Source organism: Coenobita brevimanus, chromosome 78 (genome assembly GCF_032717465.1).
Source record: "Coenobita brevimanus isolate Jiangsu-jjx chromosome 78, ASM3271746v2, whole genome shotgun sequence".
In the NCBI taxonomy this organism is placed as follows: domain Eukaryota; kingdom Metazoa; phylum Arthropoda; class Malacostraca; order Decapoda; family Coenobitidae; genus Coenobita; species Coenobita brevimanus.
The window spans coordinates 39,526,897-39,546,549 of record NC_137031.1 but is presented as its reverse complement, the minus strand read 5'-3'; the positions used below and the strand labels follow the sequence as shown (position 1 = coordinate 39,546,549).

General features: G+C 43.5%; 1 protein-coding gene across 1 annotated transcript in view; it reads right to left on the bottom strand.

Moving 5' to 3' along the window:
- The window catches only part of LOC145408810 (Fanconi anemia group J protein homolog), a 459,949-nt gene extending 451,889 nt beyond the window's left edge, over positions 1 to 8,060 (bottom strand). The window contains exons 1-2 of the mRNA XM_080279456.1: positions 7,914 to 8,060; positions 7,330 to 7,441 (exon numbers count right to left, since the gene is read on the bottom strand). Of these exons, the coding sequence (XP_080135582.1) occupies positions 7,330 to 7,441; positions 7,914 to 8,060 (259 nt within the window). The remainder of the gene's footprint in view (positions 1 to 7,329; positions 7,442 to 7,913) is intronic.
- Between the last annotated feature and the right edge of the window lie 11,593 nt (positions 8,061 to 19,653).

The following is a 19,653-nucleotide window of genomic DNA, read 5'->3' as shown; positions in this document are numbered from 1 at the left end:
CATATCTGCCTTCCTACTTTCCAGCCTGCCGTCCTTCCATCCATCATTCCCTACCTTCCTCCTTCCCTCCTCTTCCCCCTTCCTTCCTTCCTTTTTCCTCCCCACTCCGCCTGCCACTCCCCATCCCTCACCCTCATGGCCAGCCCCTGACATCAATGCATGCGGACCATTTAATCTAGTGTGAATAATGAAAGGGAGGTGAAGGTTTGCTTATGTCCTCCCCCTTCCTCCTAACCCCTCCCCCGCTATCCCTGAACACCCCAACAGCTTTCCCACTATTTCCCCTCCCACTCCCCAACATATCCCCCACCTCTCCTCTACCATCCCCAACCCTAGGATCCACTCTCTCCTCCATTCCATTCTCACATCCCTTACTTTAATTCCCCCCAACCCAATCATATCCCTTCCTGCCTTGATCCCCATATCACCCCTGCTCATCCCCCTCACCCCACCTATTTCTACCCTCGATCCCCCTCCTCCTCTTCCCCCAGTAACCTTCCCCCTTCCTCTTCTCCCTTCTCCACCAGCCCCTCCCACCATCCCATTCTCACATCCCTTTGAATTAGCAGGGAGGACGTATTTAAGGGACTCGGGTGAGTTTTGAAAGAGCAAGGGTACTCTCTCTCTCGATGCTCCGGTGGTAAGTCATAAAGTGGTATATACTGTACTTTGCTGATTTTACTTACCTTCATTAACTATCCGTCCAGGTAAGTAAAATCGATGAAATAACGGTCACACCCTTACCTGGGAAAAAAAAAAAAAAAAAAACACGATCAGCAGTGTCGTCAAAACAAGAAACCACCTAAACACATACATACATACATCCAAGCATTACATGTTTTAAAGCCGAGATTTTTGGCCACGAAGACCGACCTAAATCTCCGGTACCGCTGCACAGACAATTTTTTAAGTTAACAACAATAAAGTTCTAGAATCACCTCTTGCGGAACCGTGCAAATATGAGTAGGGCACGGCGTCCCCCCCCCCCCCGGCTAAAATATTCCATCACTAGACCACGAAAGGCAGCAAGTCCCGAAATTAGATCTATATACAGATACATACATAACAACTTGTTGCTCTGATGGTTCTCATTCATTACACCACCTGTGATGAATTCCACCGGACAGTTCTCCCACAATGCTACTGGCTGAAATAGGCAGACCAACACACTGAGCCATAAACATAACGCCCATGGAGGAGGTGTCAGTCACAATAATCTGTATTCAATCAAAAACATCGAAACAATAAAATCACTAGCAACATTTTCGATTCGTGTTTCTGCAGCAATGAAGCAGTTCCACCTAAAAAAAAACAGCTGCACGAAAAACGACACATTTTACTGTCACCAGTGAAAGACAAGATGTAAAAATTCACTGTCGGTTACTTCATCAAGCACGTGAGTTCTCCATTAATAAAAACACGATGCCCAGGAAACGAGAGTCCGCCGTAGTGACACCCCCACAAAAAAATAAACAAATAGCTATATAAATAACCACTACAGCACGGTGGCATATTTTATACTTCATTTGGTTCACCATATATATATCGTTATTTATATATATAGATCGATATATATATATATATATATATATATTTACAGTAGGATAGACAACTCGCTGTCAAGGGGACCAGAAACAGCCTTTTGCCCCTGGAACACGATAAGTCTTTCCAAAGCTGAACATAATTGCCTGACTTGACCATGGATGAAAAACAATGGACGTCACTCTACAGAAAGGGTTAATAATCAAAAAAAGAAAAGAAAAACTAAAAATCCATTGCTAATTACTCCACCAATGCGGCAGTTACCCTTTAAAAACGTAAATAGGGGCTGTAAAGAAAACGAGAACCGGCCCTATTTGTCACCTCTGAAAGACAAGAATACGACCATAAAAAATGAAAAACATTCTAAAACTACTGAATATTTTCCCTTATATAAGTTTTTCTACCATAGCATCAGTTCACCGTAAAGTAAGGTATACAAAAACCAAACACTCTCAAGCTATCACCAGCCCAAAGCATAGAAATATATAATAATCCATCTCCAATTACATAACCACCAATGAAGCAGTTCCCCATTAAAAAATAAAAAAAGTACGGGCTGCATAGAAAACGAGAACCCGCCCTATCTGTCACCACTGAAAGGACGCATCCCAATTTTTTCCACCCTCGCTGCATTTTTACCTCCCTCCATTTTTGCCTCCCTCCCTCCACACACGACTAAGGCTGGAGAGAAGAATGCAGGGAGGGAAGAAAGAATGAATGAATAGGGGAGGAAAGAAAAGAAGAAAAAGGGCGAGGGGAAAAAAAAAAAAAAAGTTCTGCATCGCGTCTACTGGTCCGTGATTACTAAAAAATAGAACAGGAAAAGGAATTAGTAAAAAAGAAAAATGTTAGACCCTTTTCTACGAGCTCTCTCTCTCTCTCTCTAAGCCAAATAAAATAGTACGATTGAGGGAACAGCACAACGGTCCGGGGTAATACTAAGAAAATCTGAACTCAAATAAATAAAACTGCCATATGCAAAATAAAATTCGTCAGACAGTAGCAAGAATAACACCGTATAAGTAACGCAAAAAACGAAACCATGCTGGAGTGTGTGTGTGTGTGTGTGTGTGTGTGTGTGTGTGTGTGTGTGTGTGTGTGTGTGTGTGTGTGTGTGTGTTTTATGCATCATTTTTCAGCTCCCCACCATATATTAAGAGTCTGATGGAGCTGGCAGGTAGTCAAAAGAAATCCAGGGTGCATTTTTCTCCTTGTGACAGACAGCCATACATCAGGGGCAGGAGAAAGAGGCTATTAACTATAATCACACACGTTAATATGGGTCCTCAAGTGCATATCATTATTCTCTCATGGTCGGGATAACTCTAATATACTAATCGAGTCCAAACAATTCTAGTATTTTAATCCATTTAACATCAGACAAATTTATTCCATTTAGCTTAGAGTCCTGCAGTACGAGACTGATAATGCTAAAAGTGGATGTTACATTAAAGTTCGCCAATTAAGAACAAAACAACAAATAAAAACAATAAAATGAATGAACCGATTTCACGTATCGGGTGTCACAGGCCTATAGTGCAATTTCTTAACGCATTTACACGATATTTACTCCCTTTACTCCGGTGTCGTGTTTTCTGTTCATTCTTGTTACCTTCAGACGATTATACTAAGCCCAGTAGAGACTGTTCAATTGGGGGAGGTTTGATAGTCTTAATTAACCTTCCTGATTGTTAGAGATGATTTCTAAGCTGAACAGAATCGTCTGGAGGTAACAAGAATAAACTAGAAATATGTTACCAGCCTGTAGGGGTTAAAAGCAGAAATCTTCCTAAACTTAACGACATTTTTTCTCCTCTCTCCTTCACTAAATTACATAATTAAAGTTCATATTCTTGTGGGTATAGAAGGGCAATTATCACTTCTTCCTCAATTATTCCTGCATATGGCTAGGTGATAATATTTTCCTCCACGTTATTTACGCAAACTACCAGCATGTCAATTATTCAAAAGGTTATACGCACAAAGTAATTGCTGAATAAAAGTTACTTGGAATACACCCATGAAAATACAGCCCGACTAAACTGCACCTTAGAAAAAACGCTCTTCACCGCGCTGGGTCTCTAAGTTAAATACAATCGTCTGGTGGGATTGAATATAATAAATAAAAACCGCCACAGTACTGAAGAGATTTAACGGATAATATTTCTACCCATTTCACTAGAGCAGGTCCTCCCAAAAGTAAGCAAAAATCATCTAACGGCAGCAGGTATAACACAGGAGAGAGGGGTACTTGGTCTAATGATACTAAGGAGTACAGCGGAGGGTGAACAAAGCTTAAATTAATCAGTTCGCTAAGATAACGTATATTACATTCTACTGTCAATATCCCCAGACGATTTCATTCAACTAAAGGACTAAAGGTGAAAAGAAAGATGAACTGGGGAAAGTAAACACAGCCTTCTTTAAACCTTTCGAAACCAGATACTCAAAAAGCAAAATAAAATCGTCTGGTAGCAGCCAAGAAAATGAAAACGGCGTCAACAGAGTGAAGGGGCACAGTCGATAAAATAAGGCAGAGGACAAAGGAGCCAAATGCCCAGGACAGCACCGTACCTCGTCCCCCAACATTAATGCACACGCCAGCAGAATACCAACTACACCCGTTCCTCTCTTAATGGGGATTTAGTTGCTAATTAAACCCAAATAAACGTCTATCTGTCTACCCACTGACTTACCCCGCGTAGCTGCCCCTTCCCCAGCGACCAACGACCCCTCATTCCAAAACAAACAACACTCTTTCATATAACCCATCCTCCTCCCCCTTTCTGTTCTTGGTCTTAGCTCTCATAGTTCCTGCTAACTCTTTTACGAGTATCCTACCCAGGCATGAGATTTCACAGCAAACGAAAACTGGATTTCCAATGCTACGGTGATAGTTAAGCTCGAGTAACAGTACGTGATGACATTCGTAAAATTAGCAAGAGCTCCGACCAACAAACAACAGGTCAGCTCTATGTATGCCCTGACTATGACTTCCTCTGGGGTAGGGGTGGGAGCAGTGAGTGTGTTCAAACTGACTCAGGTGTGCCCTACCGATATATTAAACAAACTAAAACAGACAACTGTCAATCGATTTATCTGATCTACAGCCTCCGACGCATCCTAATTCCTACCAAAAAGACCCTTCAATTTCAATCCTCAGTAGCAATCTCTCCTCCTACGCACTACCACCTACCATAATTTGTCCCTCCACCTTGGCCTACCTCTTTTTCCAACCATCAAGAGCATAGTACGTGTATATTAACACCTTCAATTCGAGGACGTATCTGTCTACCTTATTCTTGCTACCTCTAGGCGATTACATTCAGCAAACCACATATCTTTTGCCCAGAATGGGTGAAGGAATGAATGCTATATTTAACTTCTTCACTTCAAAATGTCTCTTCCAAGCTTATGAAAATTTCCTGATGGTAGCAAATAAGAAAGTGAAGATGTTCAACAAATGCCCCCCCCCCAAAAAAAAAAAAAAAAAAAATCCAGCCAACCTATATATCTGTTTCTCAATTACTTTTGCAGTTTAGTCACATTTTCCTACAGAAGCCTAGCATGACCCAATCGGCCTAGTGCAGTTATCCTAATTACTGAAGTTCTTATCTACGCCGCTACTTACCCAAACTAACTAGAGGTACTTCTGTCCCTAATCAGCAACGACACCAAACACAACCACCTAAAATAAACAGCTAAGCACTTCAAACACGCGGAGCCCGTCCATTAAATAAATCGAGGTGAATTAATTAAGCGTGTTGGTGCAGTGGGCAACGCGTGCTGATCCCTGCTAATGGGTGCTTCGGTGTAACTCGGTAGCAATCCCCGCCTCAACAACGACAACTTGCAATTAACACCCAGGCTTCTATGACTCGCTGAATAAAATCGCCTGGCGTTAGCTCGACCAGAACACGAGAACTACCCCCAACAGAAGTGGGTTCATGGTACTCTCTCTCTCTCTCTCTGCATACAATCTTCTGGTGTCGGCTGGAATAAGGCTAATTACACAATAAAATATAAATGGGCTGGAAAAGACTCTACTCCTATATCTGGAAACTTTCCACCTCATTTACAGTAGTGGGATTTTTTTCTTACGATAAAAATAAACATTAAATACGATGGCTCCAGACATGCAATACTTGTCTCACCGAAAGAGATAAGAACAAGTGAAAGCCACTACAAAGATCTGTTCAATCCGAGATACCTGGACGTTTTGCATCTAAAAGAGAGGAGGACTTAAGGTTAGGACTGCGGCTGATGATGATGATGATGATGTGGTGGTGGTAATATAAGCACTCAACTATTTTAACTTCTTATATGAACAAAATGGTTTCCAGAGAATATCACATTATGGCACTTAACCCTTCAGACTGATGAATTTTCTACTATTTTCTTTGTTACCTGACGATTATATTCAGGGGAGATCTCTTGTAGTGAAGAGGTAAAATTATCTAACCCTTCCAATTCGAAAAAAAAGTAAGCTGAATAAAACAGATAGATGGCTTCAAAAACAACTAAAAAATTATGTCAGACTAGTTAGAATCACCTAGTTCACATGATTCACTGATGTTAATTACCAAAAAAAAAATAATAATAATACTGCACATATTAGGACTGCAACTGACTGACATCCAACTTACACCCTAGAAACTATCACTTATTAGTCTCCTCACAAAACCTCAGATCAGAAGAAAAACTAGCAAAAAATGAAATCATGGTAGAGATGATACTGGGGGGGAGACTCAATTAATCCTACGAAAGAGCGCTGCCAATTACTAAAGTGAATTTATTCCATTACTTGCTTTTTTTGTATGTACCTGTTGTTTTGTACCTATCCCTGAATGACCTTCTGCTACACCACTCCCTTGACTCATGTGTTGGTCTAAAGCTGAATGGCAAGTAAAGATGGTGGAGAAAATAAGTATTCGTGAAAAAAAATGCAAGAAAGGAGATGCTTGCCGCCTGAGTAATGTGATGAATTATAATGATTTACACTGGACAATATTACTCGTCTTAAGGGGAACCTCTTGTAATCAAAGGGCTCAGTAAAATCTATTGTATATACCACTCTAGTTCGCAGTCACTCCATAATTTAGTAAAATCATCTAGAGGCTGCATGAATTACATAAACAATACGTCATCGAATGGAAGAGGCCAAGACGCCCTCGCTCTCCCCTGGTGGAAATGAGAGTAGTGTAGGGGCTGCGTCTTGAGGTAAACAATAGGCTATCCCCTGCCACTCATCCTCGCCATTTGCAGATGCTGATGGTGGTCGAGTTACAGGCATTAAATGATACCCTACTATTGTGTACCATGGCCCTCACTGCCGTACATCCACCACACATAGCATATGTGGATTGATTTCGTATCAATTATGTCTGTGTTAAACTTAAAAAAAAAAACTTTCATATCATCATCATTACTATCATCATGACGTTAAGATAGTGCAAGGGAAAGGCTTGCAATGGATAAACAGGAAAATCTTTGCTGCACAACAAGAGTACCGTTACCATTGACGGGTAATATTATATATATATATATATATATATATATATATATATATATATATATATATATATATATATATATATATATATATATATATATATTCAACTACAGTCATAAAATATGAAGTCAATGACAATTCAACACTCACGATTAAATCGATACAACTAATCAACCGATAAAACCTATTCCAATCACCACAATATTATAATGCTAAAAAAAAGGGGTAAATGAGCGAAAAAAAAAAAAAAAGGATAAATGAGCGCACATTCATACCTTTCTGTGCCTGTTGCCAAGCAAGAGCTGAGCAGAGGACGGCAAGGGTCTTCCCGGAGCCTGTGGGGGACTCCAGCAGGCAGTTCTGCCGACGCTGCAGCCCCTTCATGATCTGTGTACGAGAATGGAAGGAATTAACTTAGTTATAATTATCAACACCACTTAAAAATACTGACCACAAAAGATACATCATTACACATAAAAAAAAAACTAAAATACATACACAAATAACAAACAGCAACATAGGTAAAGATCAATAAATAAATAGTCCGACAAAAAATAAATAAACTACATAAAAAACACGTAAGTGAAAAAGGAAAAATTACAGAAAAATACCTCAAGGAAAGAAAGTACAAACAAAAACATGTTCCACAAAGAGACATACAGTACATACTAAGAATTACCAACACTCAAAAATCACACACACAAACGCCGAACACTGTATAACATGAAACCCAGTAACTATTTTTCCCCCAGTACTCAAACGTCTATACATTCAGATAATATAAATCAAATAAAGTACACTTGAAAATAAATAAAACACACTCACGAGGGAGAGAGAGAGATTAACGGTACACACTCACCTGCGCCATCATAGCCATCTGCGAGGGGTAGGCCTTGACGGGAAACTGCACCTTGACCCCCCCTATGGTGTACAGGTTGCCTCCTCCTCCTCCTCCTCCTGGAACCGCCCCCGCCCCGCCGCTCTGACCCGCTGTCCCACTGCTCATCCCGGCGCTTCACTTCCGAAATGAGTCTGGGGAAAAGAAGGTATACTGTACACATCAGAGGAATGTAATTTTGCTACTGGGTATGTAAAATTCTAGCAATAAAGGAGAATGCTCTAATACCAATGCTTACATAAAGGTATGGGATAGTGTTTGGAATCAGCAGTAGTTTTTTTTTCACCCGGTACTACCAAAAATGATGAGGTATTACAAAATTTTCCATAGGGCTACTTCGATGTGCTACCAAAACTGTACAAAGCCTAGCCCACAGCAAAATAAATAATGTACCAATTATGGGTCTGTAAATGCTTCTATCTTTTACGCGAAAAAAACACTTATTTGTGACAGAAATGTTGCTTACACCCCTGGTTGTAATTTCTAGATGTTTTATAAATTTAGGCAATATGTGAATAACAGGACTACCTGAAATCTCAGCGGCGATTTGGTGTACTACTTGTCCAATCTAGTAATTTCTAACTTACAGTAGTGTGGGTGTGCACCGGTTAAGTACACACACACACACACACACATACACACACACACACACACACACACACACACACACACAAACACACACACACACACACACACACACACACACACACGAGACATAATATTTAAGCAGCAGATACTGAATATGTTTATAAAATTCCCCTCAGATAATTAAAAATACATATAACTGAATGACCGAATCTACAGGAAACAATGAAGTCGGATAACAAACTGAAAAGACGGGAGGAAATAAGCAAACTAAACTTAAAGAAAATTTCATTACAATCATGCTGCATACATAAGGTGTATATATATATATATATATATATATATATACTGTGTATGAGAGAAATGAAAACGTCACTCAACTCACCCTAGACTTGTCTCTCTTTTTCACTCGCGGTCACTACCTGCAAGAGTAAAAATCCAAGTTATTTTTCCTTTAACAAAACTCTAACAAACTTGCGATTTTGGGAGAACTAATAATAATAATAATATAACAACAACAACAACAACAACAACAACAATAATAATAACAATAATAATAATAATACAAGTACAACAATAATCATATACTAAACTTTGTCCTACTAACAAGAAGACAACCATAAAAACAAAAATCGGCTTTTTCCTGGAATGGACCCCCTTCAGTTTCATGATTTAATTCAGTACATTCTTGCTAACACGAGGCGATTTTATTCAAATGAAACAATATCTCGTACTGGAGTCAATGAAGGCTACATCTATTCCTGCTAGTTTGAAGTCTTAAGAAAATCACCTGGCGGTTATAAATATTAAAATGTCATCGGACTGAAGGGATTAATAAAGGCTACATCTAATCCTACTAGTCTGAAAAGTCTTAAGATGAAGAAAATCGTCTGAAGATGGTAACAATAAATTCTAGAACGTCATCGGATTCGACACAAAACATTAGCATCGCCTATCAACCCCTTCACTACAATGACGTCATTTTTATTTTATTTTATTTTTACTAGGCGATATTAAGGAACGTCTGATACTGAAGGAATTACAAGCAAGACTGAGAATTTATGGACGCTGGTATGTACATAAATGTTAAAATAAATAACCATCATCATCATCATCATCATTATCCTCCTCTTCCTCTCTCCTGAAAAGATGAGACAAGGTAGGGCTCACCATCATACCCATTTATTTGAGAGAGAGAGAGAGAGAGAAAGAGAGAGAGAGAGAGAGAGAGAGAGAGAGAGAGAGAGAGAGAGAGAGATGGGGGGGGGGAGAGATCACTGCAGCACCCAAAACCATCAAAATCTCAGCAAAGAAAAAGAAATGTTACACTTCAGGGGGAAACCACACTAAAAGATCCAAACCCCGAACAAGACCAGGGCAGAGGCTAGTGCTGATAATGACGGTGATGATCGGGTAGATAAGGACACCAGGCCCGAGTTCCAGGCGTTCCAGCGTTCCAGGTAACTTTGGGACGTTCCAGGATTTATTTATTTTTTTTTTTCTGGCTGCTGTCAATTAGTAAAGGGTCCAAGGGGATGATACAAGCGAGGCAAAAGTTTTTCTACATTTTCACCTCTTCCACTTTTTGGTTTCATCTGCTGGGTATTATTTCCAAGCTAAGGGATTTTTGTTTCCTTGCCCATAGATGCTTCCGTCTGTGTATGAAGCGTCAGGAAGGAAAGTGACATTAGTTTGACGTACACTAAGTGGAATAGTAGGTGAACTTTTGGCTCTTACTGTACCAGCGGGCAAGGGTACATGGGGGTATGGTTGGTTGTAGATATATGGGCAAGGGTGTGTGGGAGTGGGTGTGGGTTGGGGATGGTGAGAGTAAGTTTAAGCTGAGGTAGGAGACAGAAAGGTATGTGTATGGTTGTGGGTAAGATTGTGGGCAAGTGTTTGTGGGACTGCGCGTGGGTTTGGGTAGGTGGGAGATGGGTAAGTGGGAGGGGTGTGGATGTAGATGACAGTATGGGAAGGGGTACGTGAGAGTGCGTGTGGGTGGGGGCAGATGGGAGTGAGTGTAAGTTTGGGTAAGATAAAGGAGGGTAGGTGGGAGGGTATGGTTGTAAGGGGGTATATGGGCAAGTGTTCGTTGGAGTGCGTATGGGTGAGGGCAGGTGAGATTAAGTTTAAATCAGGGTAGGAGAGAGGAGGGCAAATGGGAGTAGAAACCGTTGTAGGTGGGTGTAAAGGCAATTAGTAGGTGGGTGCAGGTGTGAGTTACGACAGGTGGGAGTGGGTGTGGGCCAGGGCAAGTGGGAGTAGGTGTGGATTAAGGCAGGTGGGAGTGAGTATGGGTTAGAGCACGTGGGAGAAGTGTAGGTGAGCACAGGTATGGCTGTAGGTGGGTACGGTATATGGACAAAGGTACTGTAGGTGAGAGGGCGTCAGGGTAAAGGTGAATGGGGGTATGGTTGTTGGTATGTGTAAGAATGGTAGATGAGAATGGGTGTGGGGGTGACTATCAGGGTGTAAGTATGTATTAGTTATGGATAATATAAGTCATCGTCATCATCATCAGCAGCAGCAACCTAACCCTCATCCCATCTTTCAGGCAAAAAAGGAAATGACGTAACGGGTGAAGAAACAGGAGGCAGGACTAAAGGAAATGATGGAAGGAGTGAAGGAGGTAAGGCAATAATGAGGTAGGTGTCAGGAGCGCCAGGAATGGAGGAGGGAGGAAGGGATGGAGGTAAGAATGCCGGTCCTCGTCAGTGTAGGCGGCCCTTCTGACAAATTCTCTCTCTCTCTCTCTCTCTGCATTCCCTCCTCCATTCTTCACGTTCCCAACACCTACCTTACTATAGCCTTTCCCTCCTTCCACTCTTTCCTTCATTTCTTTCTTCCTGTCTCACACATACTTCATCATATATCGTTCTTCTTCTTCCTCTTTTACAGCATTACAAGTGAGGTGTGCAAGGTCCAGAAACATGCAAACACAGACGTACGGTGGGGGGAGAACTATCAACCGAGTGCCAGGTGAAATAACCCAAACATTCATTTTTTTCACGATTCAAGGGGCTTTGATATTTACGGTTCTAATTCCAAAACGTACATAATCCACACAAAATTCGTCTACTAACCCCTCACTATCATGCTCTATTCTGCTATTTAATTTTGCTACTATCACACTATACAGTAGGTTAATGAAGAGAGCCTCCAGGTAGGGAAGGTGTTACTGTGGGCTCCTTTTAGTTGCTCTGTTTATAACGCCGCTCCATACCAGAATAAAATCGTCTGGAGATGGCAAGAATCGTCCCAGCTATAATTGTGTGCTGACTGGCAATTAGCGCCTCCAACCCAAGGACGTAATTCTTTAAAAAAATTTCCTTGCCATCTCCAGACGATTTTACTCAGCTCAGGATACACTTTTTGAACTGGAGAAATTAGATAGTACGATATTTACCCCTTCGCTACCAAGGAACTCTTCTTAGATGAATACAATAATCTGTCAACAGCAGGAAAATATTAAGACAGAGGACTGAAAGGGTTAAAATATAAATAAATAAATAATACAGAAAATAAAATAAAAACACGTGAACACCAGTGAGTCGTAGCGGGTCATGTCCGTAAAATGGCTTTAAAGATTACAGAAAGCAGAGCAAGGTTTAATCGTCTCACTCCGATGAAGTATTTTATGTTATATTAATGCTGTGTCCTGATGATATTATTTGAATTTGGACAGTTTGTTCGAACAGGAAGTTAAATACTGCCTTCATTGACCCCTTCACCAAAAGAGGACTTCTTAAGTTAAACAAAATGGTCTAGTGTCGGTAAACATTTAGAAATGCCTCACAGGATTAGAGGTAAAAAAAAAAAAAAAATAGAGAAGCAATATTAGATTAAAACTATGAGGACACCGTACAGGCTTATAATATATATATATATATATATATATCATCAGCCGTTTGAGTGTCCACTGCAGGACCGGCCTATACCAACCGAAGCGGGGACGATACAGCCAATGCATCCCTACCAAGTGGCTTAGGCTGTCTGGAGATAGTATGTAAGGTGAGAAGTACTTGTAAGTGTATTGTAGTGGCTTTGGATGTGTGTGTGTAGTCTGTGAACCTAGTGTAATCGGCCCGCGCAAGCCGACTGGGTGCAAGCATACTTTATAGTAAGCGACACTGGTTCAACCACAGCACCCCTGATGTCCGCCAACGCAGTACGAGGCCAGAAGAACGCTCTCAGTTTATTACCCTTGCGGGGCGCGAACCCTCGTTCTTCAGTGTACGAAAACGCACACTTTACCACTGTACCACAGTGGCTCCAATATATATATATACCAGTATAAAATTACACACACACAAAACAAGGTCAAAGCCGGCGACAGTCGTAGCAGGTCAGGGAGCTACAAGCATCTTGAGGGAATATAAAATGCAAGATAAAAGAGAAGGGTAAGAGTCTTTGAGAAGCGCATAGAGGGCAATAATCAATGATGATCGGCAAGGGAGTCAAAGGCTTAGAGGGGAACAAGAGGACCGGGAGAGAGGAGAGGGAGAGCACAGAGAGGAGAGGGGGAGAGTACAGAGACGAGAGGGGAAGAGTAGGGAGGAGACGGAGAGTACAGAAATGTGGGGGAGAGAGAACGTAGAGGGTACAGGGAAGTGAGGGAGAGAAATGAGGGAGAGAAATGAGGATGAGAAGATAGAAGAGTGAGATGGGAGGGAGGGATAATAAGGGAAAGAAACGGGAGGTAGAATGGAAAAGTGAGTAAAAGAACTGAGCGGCGACGGATGGCTAAGATGAGAAGTCACAAGTAAGGAGAGAAGAAGTAACGAAGAGAGGAGAGATGGGAAACTGGAAACAAAAGGGGGAGAGGAGAGGAGAGAGAGAGAGAGAGAGAGAGAAAGAGGGAAAGGAGGGGGAGTGTGTGCAGAGGAATGGGGAGTGAAGGAATACAATATCTGGGGGGAGAAAGCAGAACGTGGAGGAAGGAAGAGGAGGCGTAAATGCAATAACGGAGGGCAGTAGGTGAGAAAGCTGAGGTAAGGAAAAAGGAAACAGGAGCCTCAAAGACGAAGAGGAGAAAGAAAAAGGAGAGTACAAGAAGAATAAGCAGTAAAGGAGAAGGAAGGTAAGAAAATACACAGAGGCAGAAAAAAGGGAGAATTTATGAACATGGTACTGTGGCCAGAAATGGAAAGGAAAAGAAAGGAAGGGAAGGGAAGGGGCAAGAAAGGTGAGGAGAGGAAAGGAGAGGGAATATGAGCTGACGGAGAGAAGGGGGGGGGGGAAGGAAGGGGAATGGAATTGAGGCGAAGAAAGTGTGACAGGAGTAAATGGGCTATGCAGAAAAAGTAAGCAGCAGTGAGATAAGAAGCGGGAGTTAGCAGGTAAATACTATATCTTCAACGGTCCAAAAGGAAGAGTGGGAGAGAGTGGGAGGGAGTATGGGTTATGCAGCAGTGAAGAGAGGTAGGAGGTTAAGAAAATAAAGAGGGGGAAGAGGAAGGAAATACTTAAAGGCTTAGAACTCTCTCTCTCTCTCTCTGAGAGAGAGGGGAGGGGAGGGAAGAAAGTAGTGAAAAGGAAATGGAAGAGACCGAGGAAACTGTGAATGGGAGGGAAGACTAGCAGAGTAAAAATGTTGGTGGAGTGGGAGGGAAACAAGAACGAGGGAGATGAGGAAGGAAAGGATAGGATCGAAATGACTGGAGGAAAGAAAGGAAGAAAGGAGAGGGGGGAGGGGAGGGAAGGAGGAGAAGGGAGAGAGGGAGGAGGGGGAGGTAGGGAGGAACCTGTCTCAAGCACCTCCGCCACCGACACTAGACGCGGAAGAAGCGGGAGGTTAAAACAATAGGCTACCCCCCTTCCCTTCCCTACTTCCCCCCCTTCACTTCCCCTCCTCTCACCCTCCCAATTTCGTCTCCTCTCCCTCTCCTTCCCCTCCTCTTCCTTCTCTCCATTTATCTTCTTCCTCCTCCTCTCACTCTCACCGTACTCTCTACGCCTATACTATCTTCCCCTATATCCTTCCTCTCTCTCTCTCTCTCTCTCTCTTACCTCTCCCCATCCCATCTCCCTTCCCTCTTTCCATCTCCCCCACCACCTCTTTCACTCCTTCCCTTATCCTTCTCCTTTCCTTCCACCTCGTCATTACATCACCCCTTTCCCTCCCCTTTCAACCTCCTGTATCATTACCCCCTCTCCTCACTTCTACATCCCCTCTCTCTCTCCTCTACCAATATTCCCTCCTCCCCTCTCCCTACACCCCCTCTTCCTCTCCCTACACCTCCTCCTCCGTTCCCCCCTTCTGTCCCCTACATCATTACTCCCCTCCTCAACCTCTATACCTCCCCTCCTCCTCTCCCCCTTCCCATCAAAGCCTCCCCCTCACCTCTTTGAACAACAAATGCTTGAAGAACATTTTTTTTCTTTCTTTACATTTTTTTATTGTTATCCTGGCTGACTTCACAGGCTCTACGGTCCCTTGGAAGTGTCAAGTGAGAGAGAGAGCGAGAGAGAGAGAGAAAGAGAGAGAGAGAGAGAGAGAGAGTGTCTATATCTCTCCAATTCTCAAACATCCCCTTCTCTGTTCCTCCCCAGTAAATCATTCTCTCTCTCTCTCTCTCTCTCGCTCTCTCTCTCTCCCCTCTTATCTACCCAAACAATCAGGGTGGGTCAGGCAGATGGAAAGGATCTGGTCTCGCCCGGATAGACAACAGGACAAGACGAGAACGAGGACGCCATGAGAAAGAGGATTACAGGAGACATAACTCGGAACGGGAACTGGTACGAGGACGACTGATACGAGGACGACAGGGCGACGAGACTCCAATTCGAGAACGATTGATATAAGGGCAACACGATGGACGAGGAAGACTGGTACGAGGACGGCGAGGACGAGATGAGGAGAGCCGAGAATAATCATCAAGAAAAAAATGGGCGACCGATAATTATGAAGATAAAAAAAAATGAGAACGTGGAAGACGAACTAAGAAAACGGTGTGTGTGTGTGTGTGTGTGTGTGTGTGTGTGTGTGTGTGTGTGTGTGTGTGTGTGTGTGTGTGTGTGTGTGTGTGTGTGTGTGTGTGTGTGTGTGTGTGTGTGTGTGTGTGTGTGTGTGTGTGTGAGTGTGTGTGTGTGTGTGTGTGTGTGTGTGTGTGTGTGTGTGTGTGTGTGTGTGTGTGTGTGTGTGTGTGTGTGTGTGTGTGTGTGTGTGTGTGTGTGTGTGTGTGTGTGTGTGTGTGTGTGTGTGTGTGTGTGTGTGTGTGTGTGTGTGTGTGTGTGTGTGTGTGTGTGTGTGTGTGTGTGTGTGTGTGTGTGTGTGTGTGTGTGTGTGTGTGTGTGTGTGAGAGAGAGAGAGAGAGAGAGAGTGGTAACGCAGATATGGAGGTAAAAGGGAAAGAAAGAAAGCAAGGATACTGCAGGGGAGAAGGGAGAAAACAGAGAGAGAGAAAAAAAAAAAGCTGGATGAGGAAAAAATAAAACCAATGGATGGGAAATAAAAGAATAAGGAACTTTACGAAAACAAATATATAAATAAATAATAATGAAGTGACAAAGCGAGAGAGAGAGAGAGAGAGAGAGAGAGAGAGGCGGGGGAGTGGGGACAGGGATCAGAGTAGGATGGGAAGGAGGAGTGGGGGGAAAGGAGGTCGAAAGGAAAGGGGGAGGGAATGGGAGAAGGGGGAAGGGGAGAGAATTGGGGAGGGGTAGGAGGTAGAGGGGACAGCTGTTAGTGTAACCGAGGAGCTAATTTATGAAGGCCACTGGAGGTAAATTTGGGAGCCGACATTTAATTCTGGAGCGGGACGGATCTGCCTGGGTATTTATTACACCTGTTGACACGCGGCCACGACAGGTGAGCGCAGATAACACCTGTAATAAAGATGGCCGGGAGTGGGGCAGGGAGGAGAGGTGTGGGGGGGAGAGATAGACCTGGAGGTGGAGAGTGGTGGGTGAGATGGGGATACAGCTGAAGACGTGGGGAGAAGACTGTACGCGGAAAAAGGACTGTAGGTGGGGAGAAGTGAGCGTTGCGAGAGGGTGAAAGTGTAGATGGGGGAGGGTATAGAGGGGGGAGGGTGTAGAGGGGTGAGGATGAGATGGAAGAGGAGGTGTGAAGGTGTGGAAGGTGTTGAAAAGATTACGTAGGAAGGGAGAAAGAGGGGAAGAAAGTGAAAAGGCTGAAAGGGAAATAAATCTAAGGATGGCTAGGATGGAGGAAGGTGGGGAGGAGACGAGAGGGGAGGGAAAGGTAAGAGGCAGGGAGGAACTAGAAATAAGAGGTGAAAAGGTGGAATGGGGAGGAGGAACATGATCTACAGGGACAAATGATCTGGGGAAAGGATGGCAAAAAGTGGGGACGAGCAGAAAGGTGCTGAAGGGTAAAAGAGAGGACATGAAAAGCTGAGAAAATGACGAAAGCGAGAAAAATAAAGCAGGGAAAAGAAAAGAAAAATTAAAAATAAAGAGGAGCACCGGGGGAGACTGGAGAGAAAACCATAAAGGAGAGAAAGTTAAGCTATCGGAGATCTTGGGTGGGGTCATGCAGGACAGGGGAAGAAGGGATAATAATGGCAGGCGAAGGAGGGGCTGTAGGGGATAGAAGAGGGGAAGGGTAGAGGGGAGAAGATAAGGAGAGGGTGAGGGAATGGGAGAGGGAGAGGTAAAGGGAGTGAAAGAGGAAGGGGTGGTGGGGAACAAGAGACAGTGGGTAGTTGCGAGAGCGAGGGATAAGCGGTAAAGGCGAAGAGGGACATAGGAGGGGGAGGGGAAGAAATGTGTGGGAGGGACTGGATGGGTGGAGGAAATCAGAAATAGGAGAAGAGATTGGAGACGGAAGAGAGCGAAGGGTGGAGGAAAGAGAAATGGGCAGGAGAAGAGGGGATGGTGGGAGACAGAGGGATGGATGGAGGGGAAAAGAAGGCAAGGGAAGGGTGGAAGAGGACGGAACGGGTTGAGAGGGAGGGGGAGAGGTTGTAGGTGGATAAAGAGAGGGCTGAGAGGAAGAGAGAGGTAGAGAGCTCCACGTATGGTGAGAGGGGGGAGATAGAAAAGAGGAAAACTGGTAAAAGCTTTGTATGTAGGGGAATTGGCCCAAACTGGGTGATGAGAGAGAGAGAGAGAGAGAGAGAAATTCCTTAACTTTTTTCTCATACACATTACCATATTACCATCCATCCTTGTTAATCTTTCAATCCCTTTACGCACTTTTCTGTTCTTGCTATCAGTAAAAGTTTGTCATCCACCTCCTCTATCTCTATCCATCTAGTTATCCATCCATCCATTCATTCATCACTTATTCATCAATCTGACTATCTACTTATTTACCCATTCATCTACTTATACATCATTCTATCTATTCATCCATGCATCACTTATTCATCTACCGGTACTTACCTATCTGTATCTGCATATCTATTTGCCTATCTATCCATCCATCTGTTTACCTATCCACCCATTCTATCTATCCATCCATCCATTCACCCATCTACCTATCTATCCATCCATACCTCTATCCAATCAGTAATCCAAAGCCCGTCCAACAGCCCATCCATCCACCTAACAAGTTGTCATCATCACCATCCACACGTCCATTCATCTATCCATCCTACACATAATTTCCATCTTCTTGCCTATCCAGTCTTTCAGTCCAACAACTCGTTAATTTAATAACCCATCCATCCTCCTACCAACCACATACCCTTCCTTTCTAAAGTCTATCCATCCAATCGGCAACTTATCAATTATCAACTAAAGTATTTATCTATTCATTCATTCCACCAACTCATCGTACTGAAATGGTAAGGTCAATCCATCCATCCATTCATCCATCCAATCGATCACTTCAGTCTCCAAGTATATCCAACAACTCATCTATCCAGTTAACATACGAACCAACACTCATCATCCATCCACCCACCCATCCACCTGATCACTTAATTTCGATGTACCCGTCTATCCAATCAAATGGTATACGAACCAGCCATTCTAAAAGCTCATCCATCCTGCTAACAAGCGAACTACCACCGTCATCAACTATGAATCTATCTACTCATTCATCTATTAAACTGATCACTTAATTTCTGTGTATACGTCTTTCCAGTCATTCAGCCAACGAACCTTTCAGTCTAACAACCCATCCATTCACCTAACAAGCGAACTACCACCGTTACCAACACAACCCCCATCCATCCCTACACCGACCCGCCCTTGCCATCCATCTCCATCCAGCCCACGCCTCGTTACAACCGCCGGCCCTCTCATGACTAGCCTCGGCCCCTATCAGAGCCCCGGCCGCGTTCCTGTGTGCCAATAACACCGTGTTGACTACCGTTGTGGCGTTGTGGCTTCTCATTAGGTAGTCTCTTATCTGGCGAGGTGTTTCCCTGGCTATAAACCTCGCTCCCGCCCGCTCCTACCTGCCTCTGTCCACCTGCCTACCTACCTACCTCCACCCTGCCTACCTGCCTCAACTTTCATGGTGTCTCCACTGCCTACATGCCTTCCTACTTAGCTGCCTAATCTCTCTTAGTGTCTCCCAGTTTATGCTGTCTCCTTCCCTCCCTCCTTGCCTGCTTGCTTGCCTCCCTCCCTACCTACTTAACTTTCCTTAATGTCTATCTGCCACTCTGCCGTCTGCATGCCAACTTATTTACCAGCCTAATTTTTCTTGGTGTCTTTCTTTTTAGGTTTTCTCCTTACCCTCCTACCTGCCTACGTACTACCTGTGTCCTCTTGTCTCTCTTCATTGCCTGCCTGCCTTCCTTCCCACTTACCTTGCTAGACAAATGTTCTTGTCTCCCTCTATCTCTTCTCCTTCTCATCCTACCTGCTTACTTTCCTTATGGAGCGTTTCCCTGGCTATAAATCTCGCTCCGGCATGCTCTTACTTGCCTCTGTCCAGTCCACCTGCCAATCTGACTACTTCCACCCAGCCTTCCTGCCTCACTAACTTTTCTTGGTGTCTCCCCATCCAGCTGTCTCCTTCCCTCCCCTACCTGCTTGCCTACTACATAACTTTCTTGGTGTTTCTCTGTATTTCGTCTCTCCTTGTGTGCCTACCCGCTTCCCTTTCTGAATGGCTCTTATTGGTGTGTCCGTCTTTTCTGCCTCCCTTCCTAAATGCTATCTCCCCGTCATAACGGGGGGTTTCATTGGC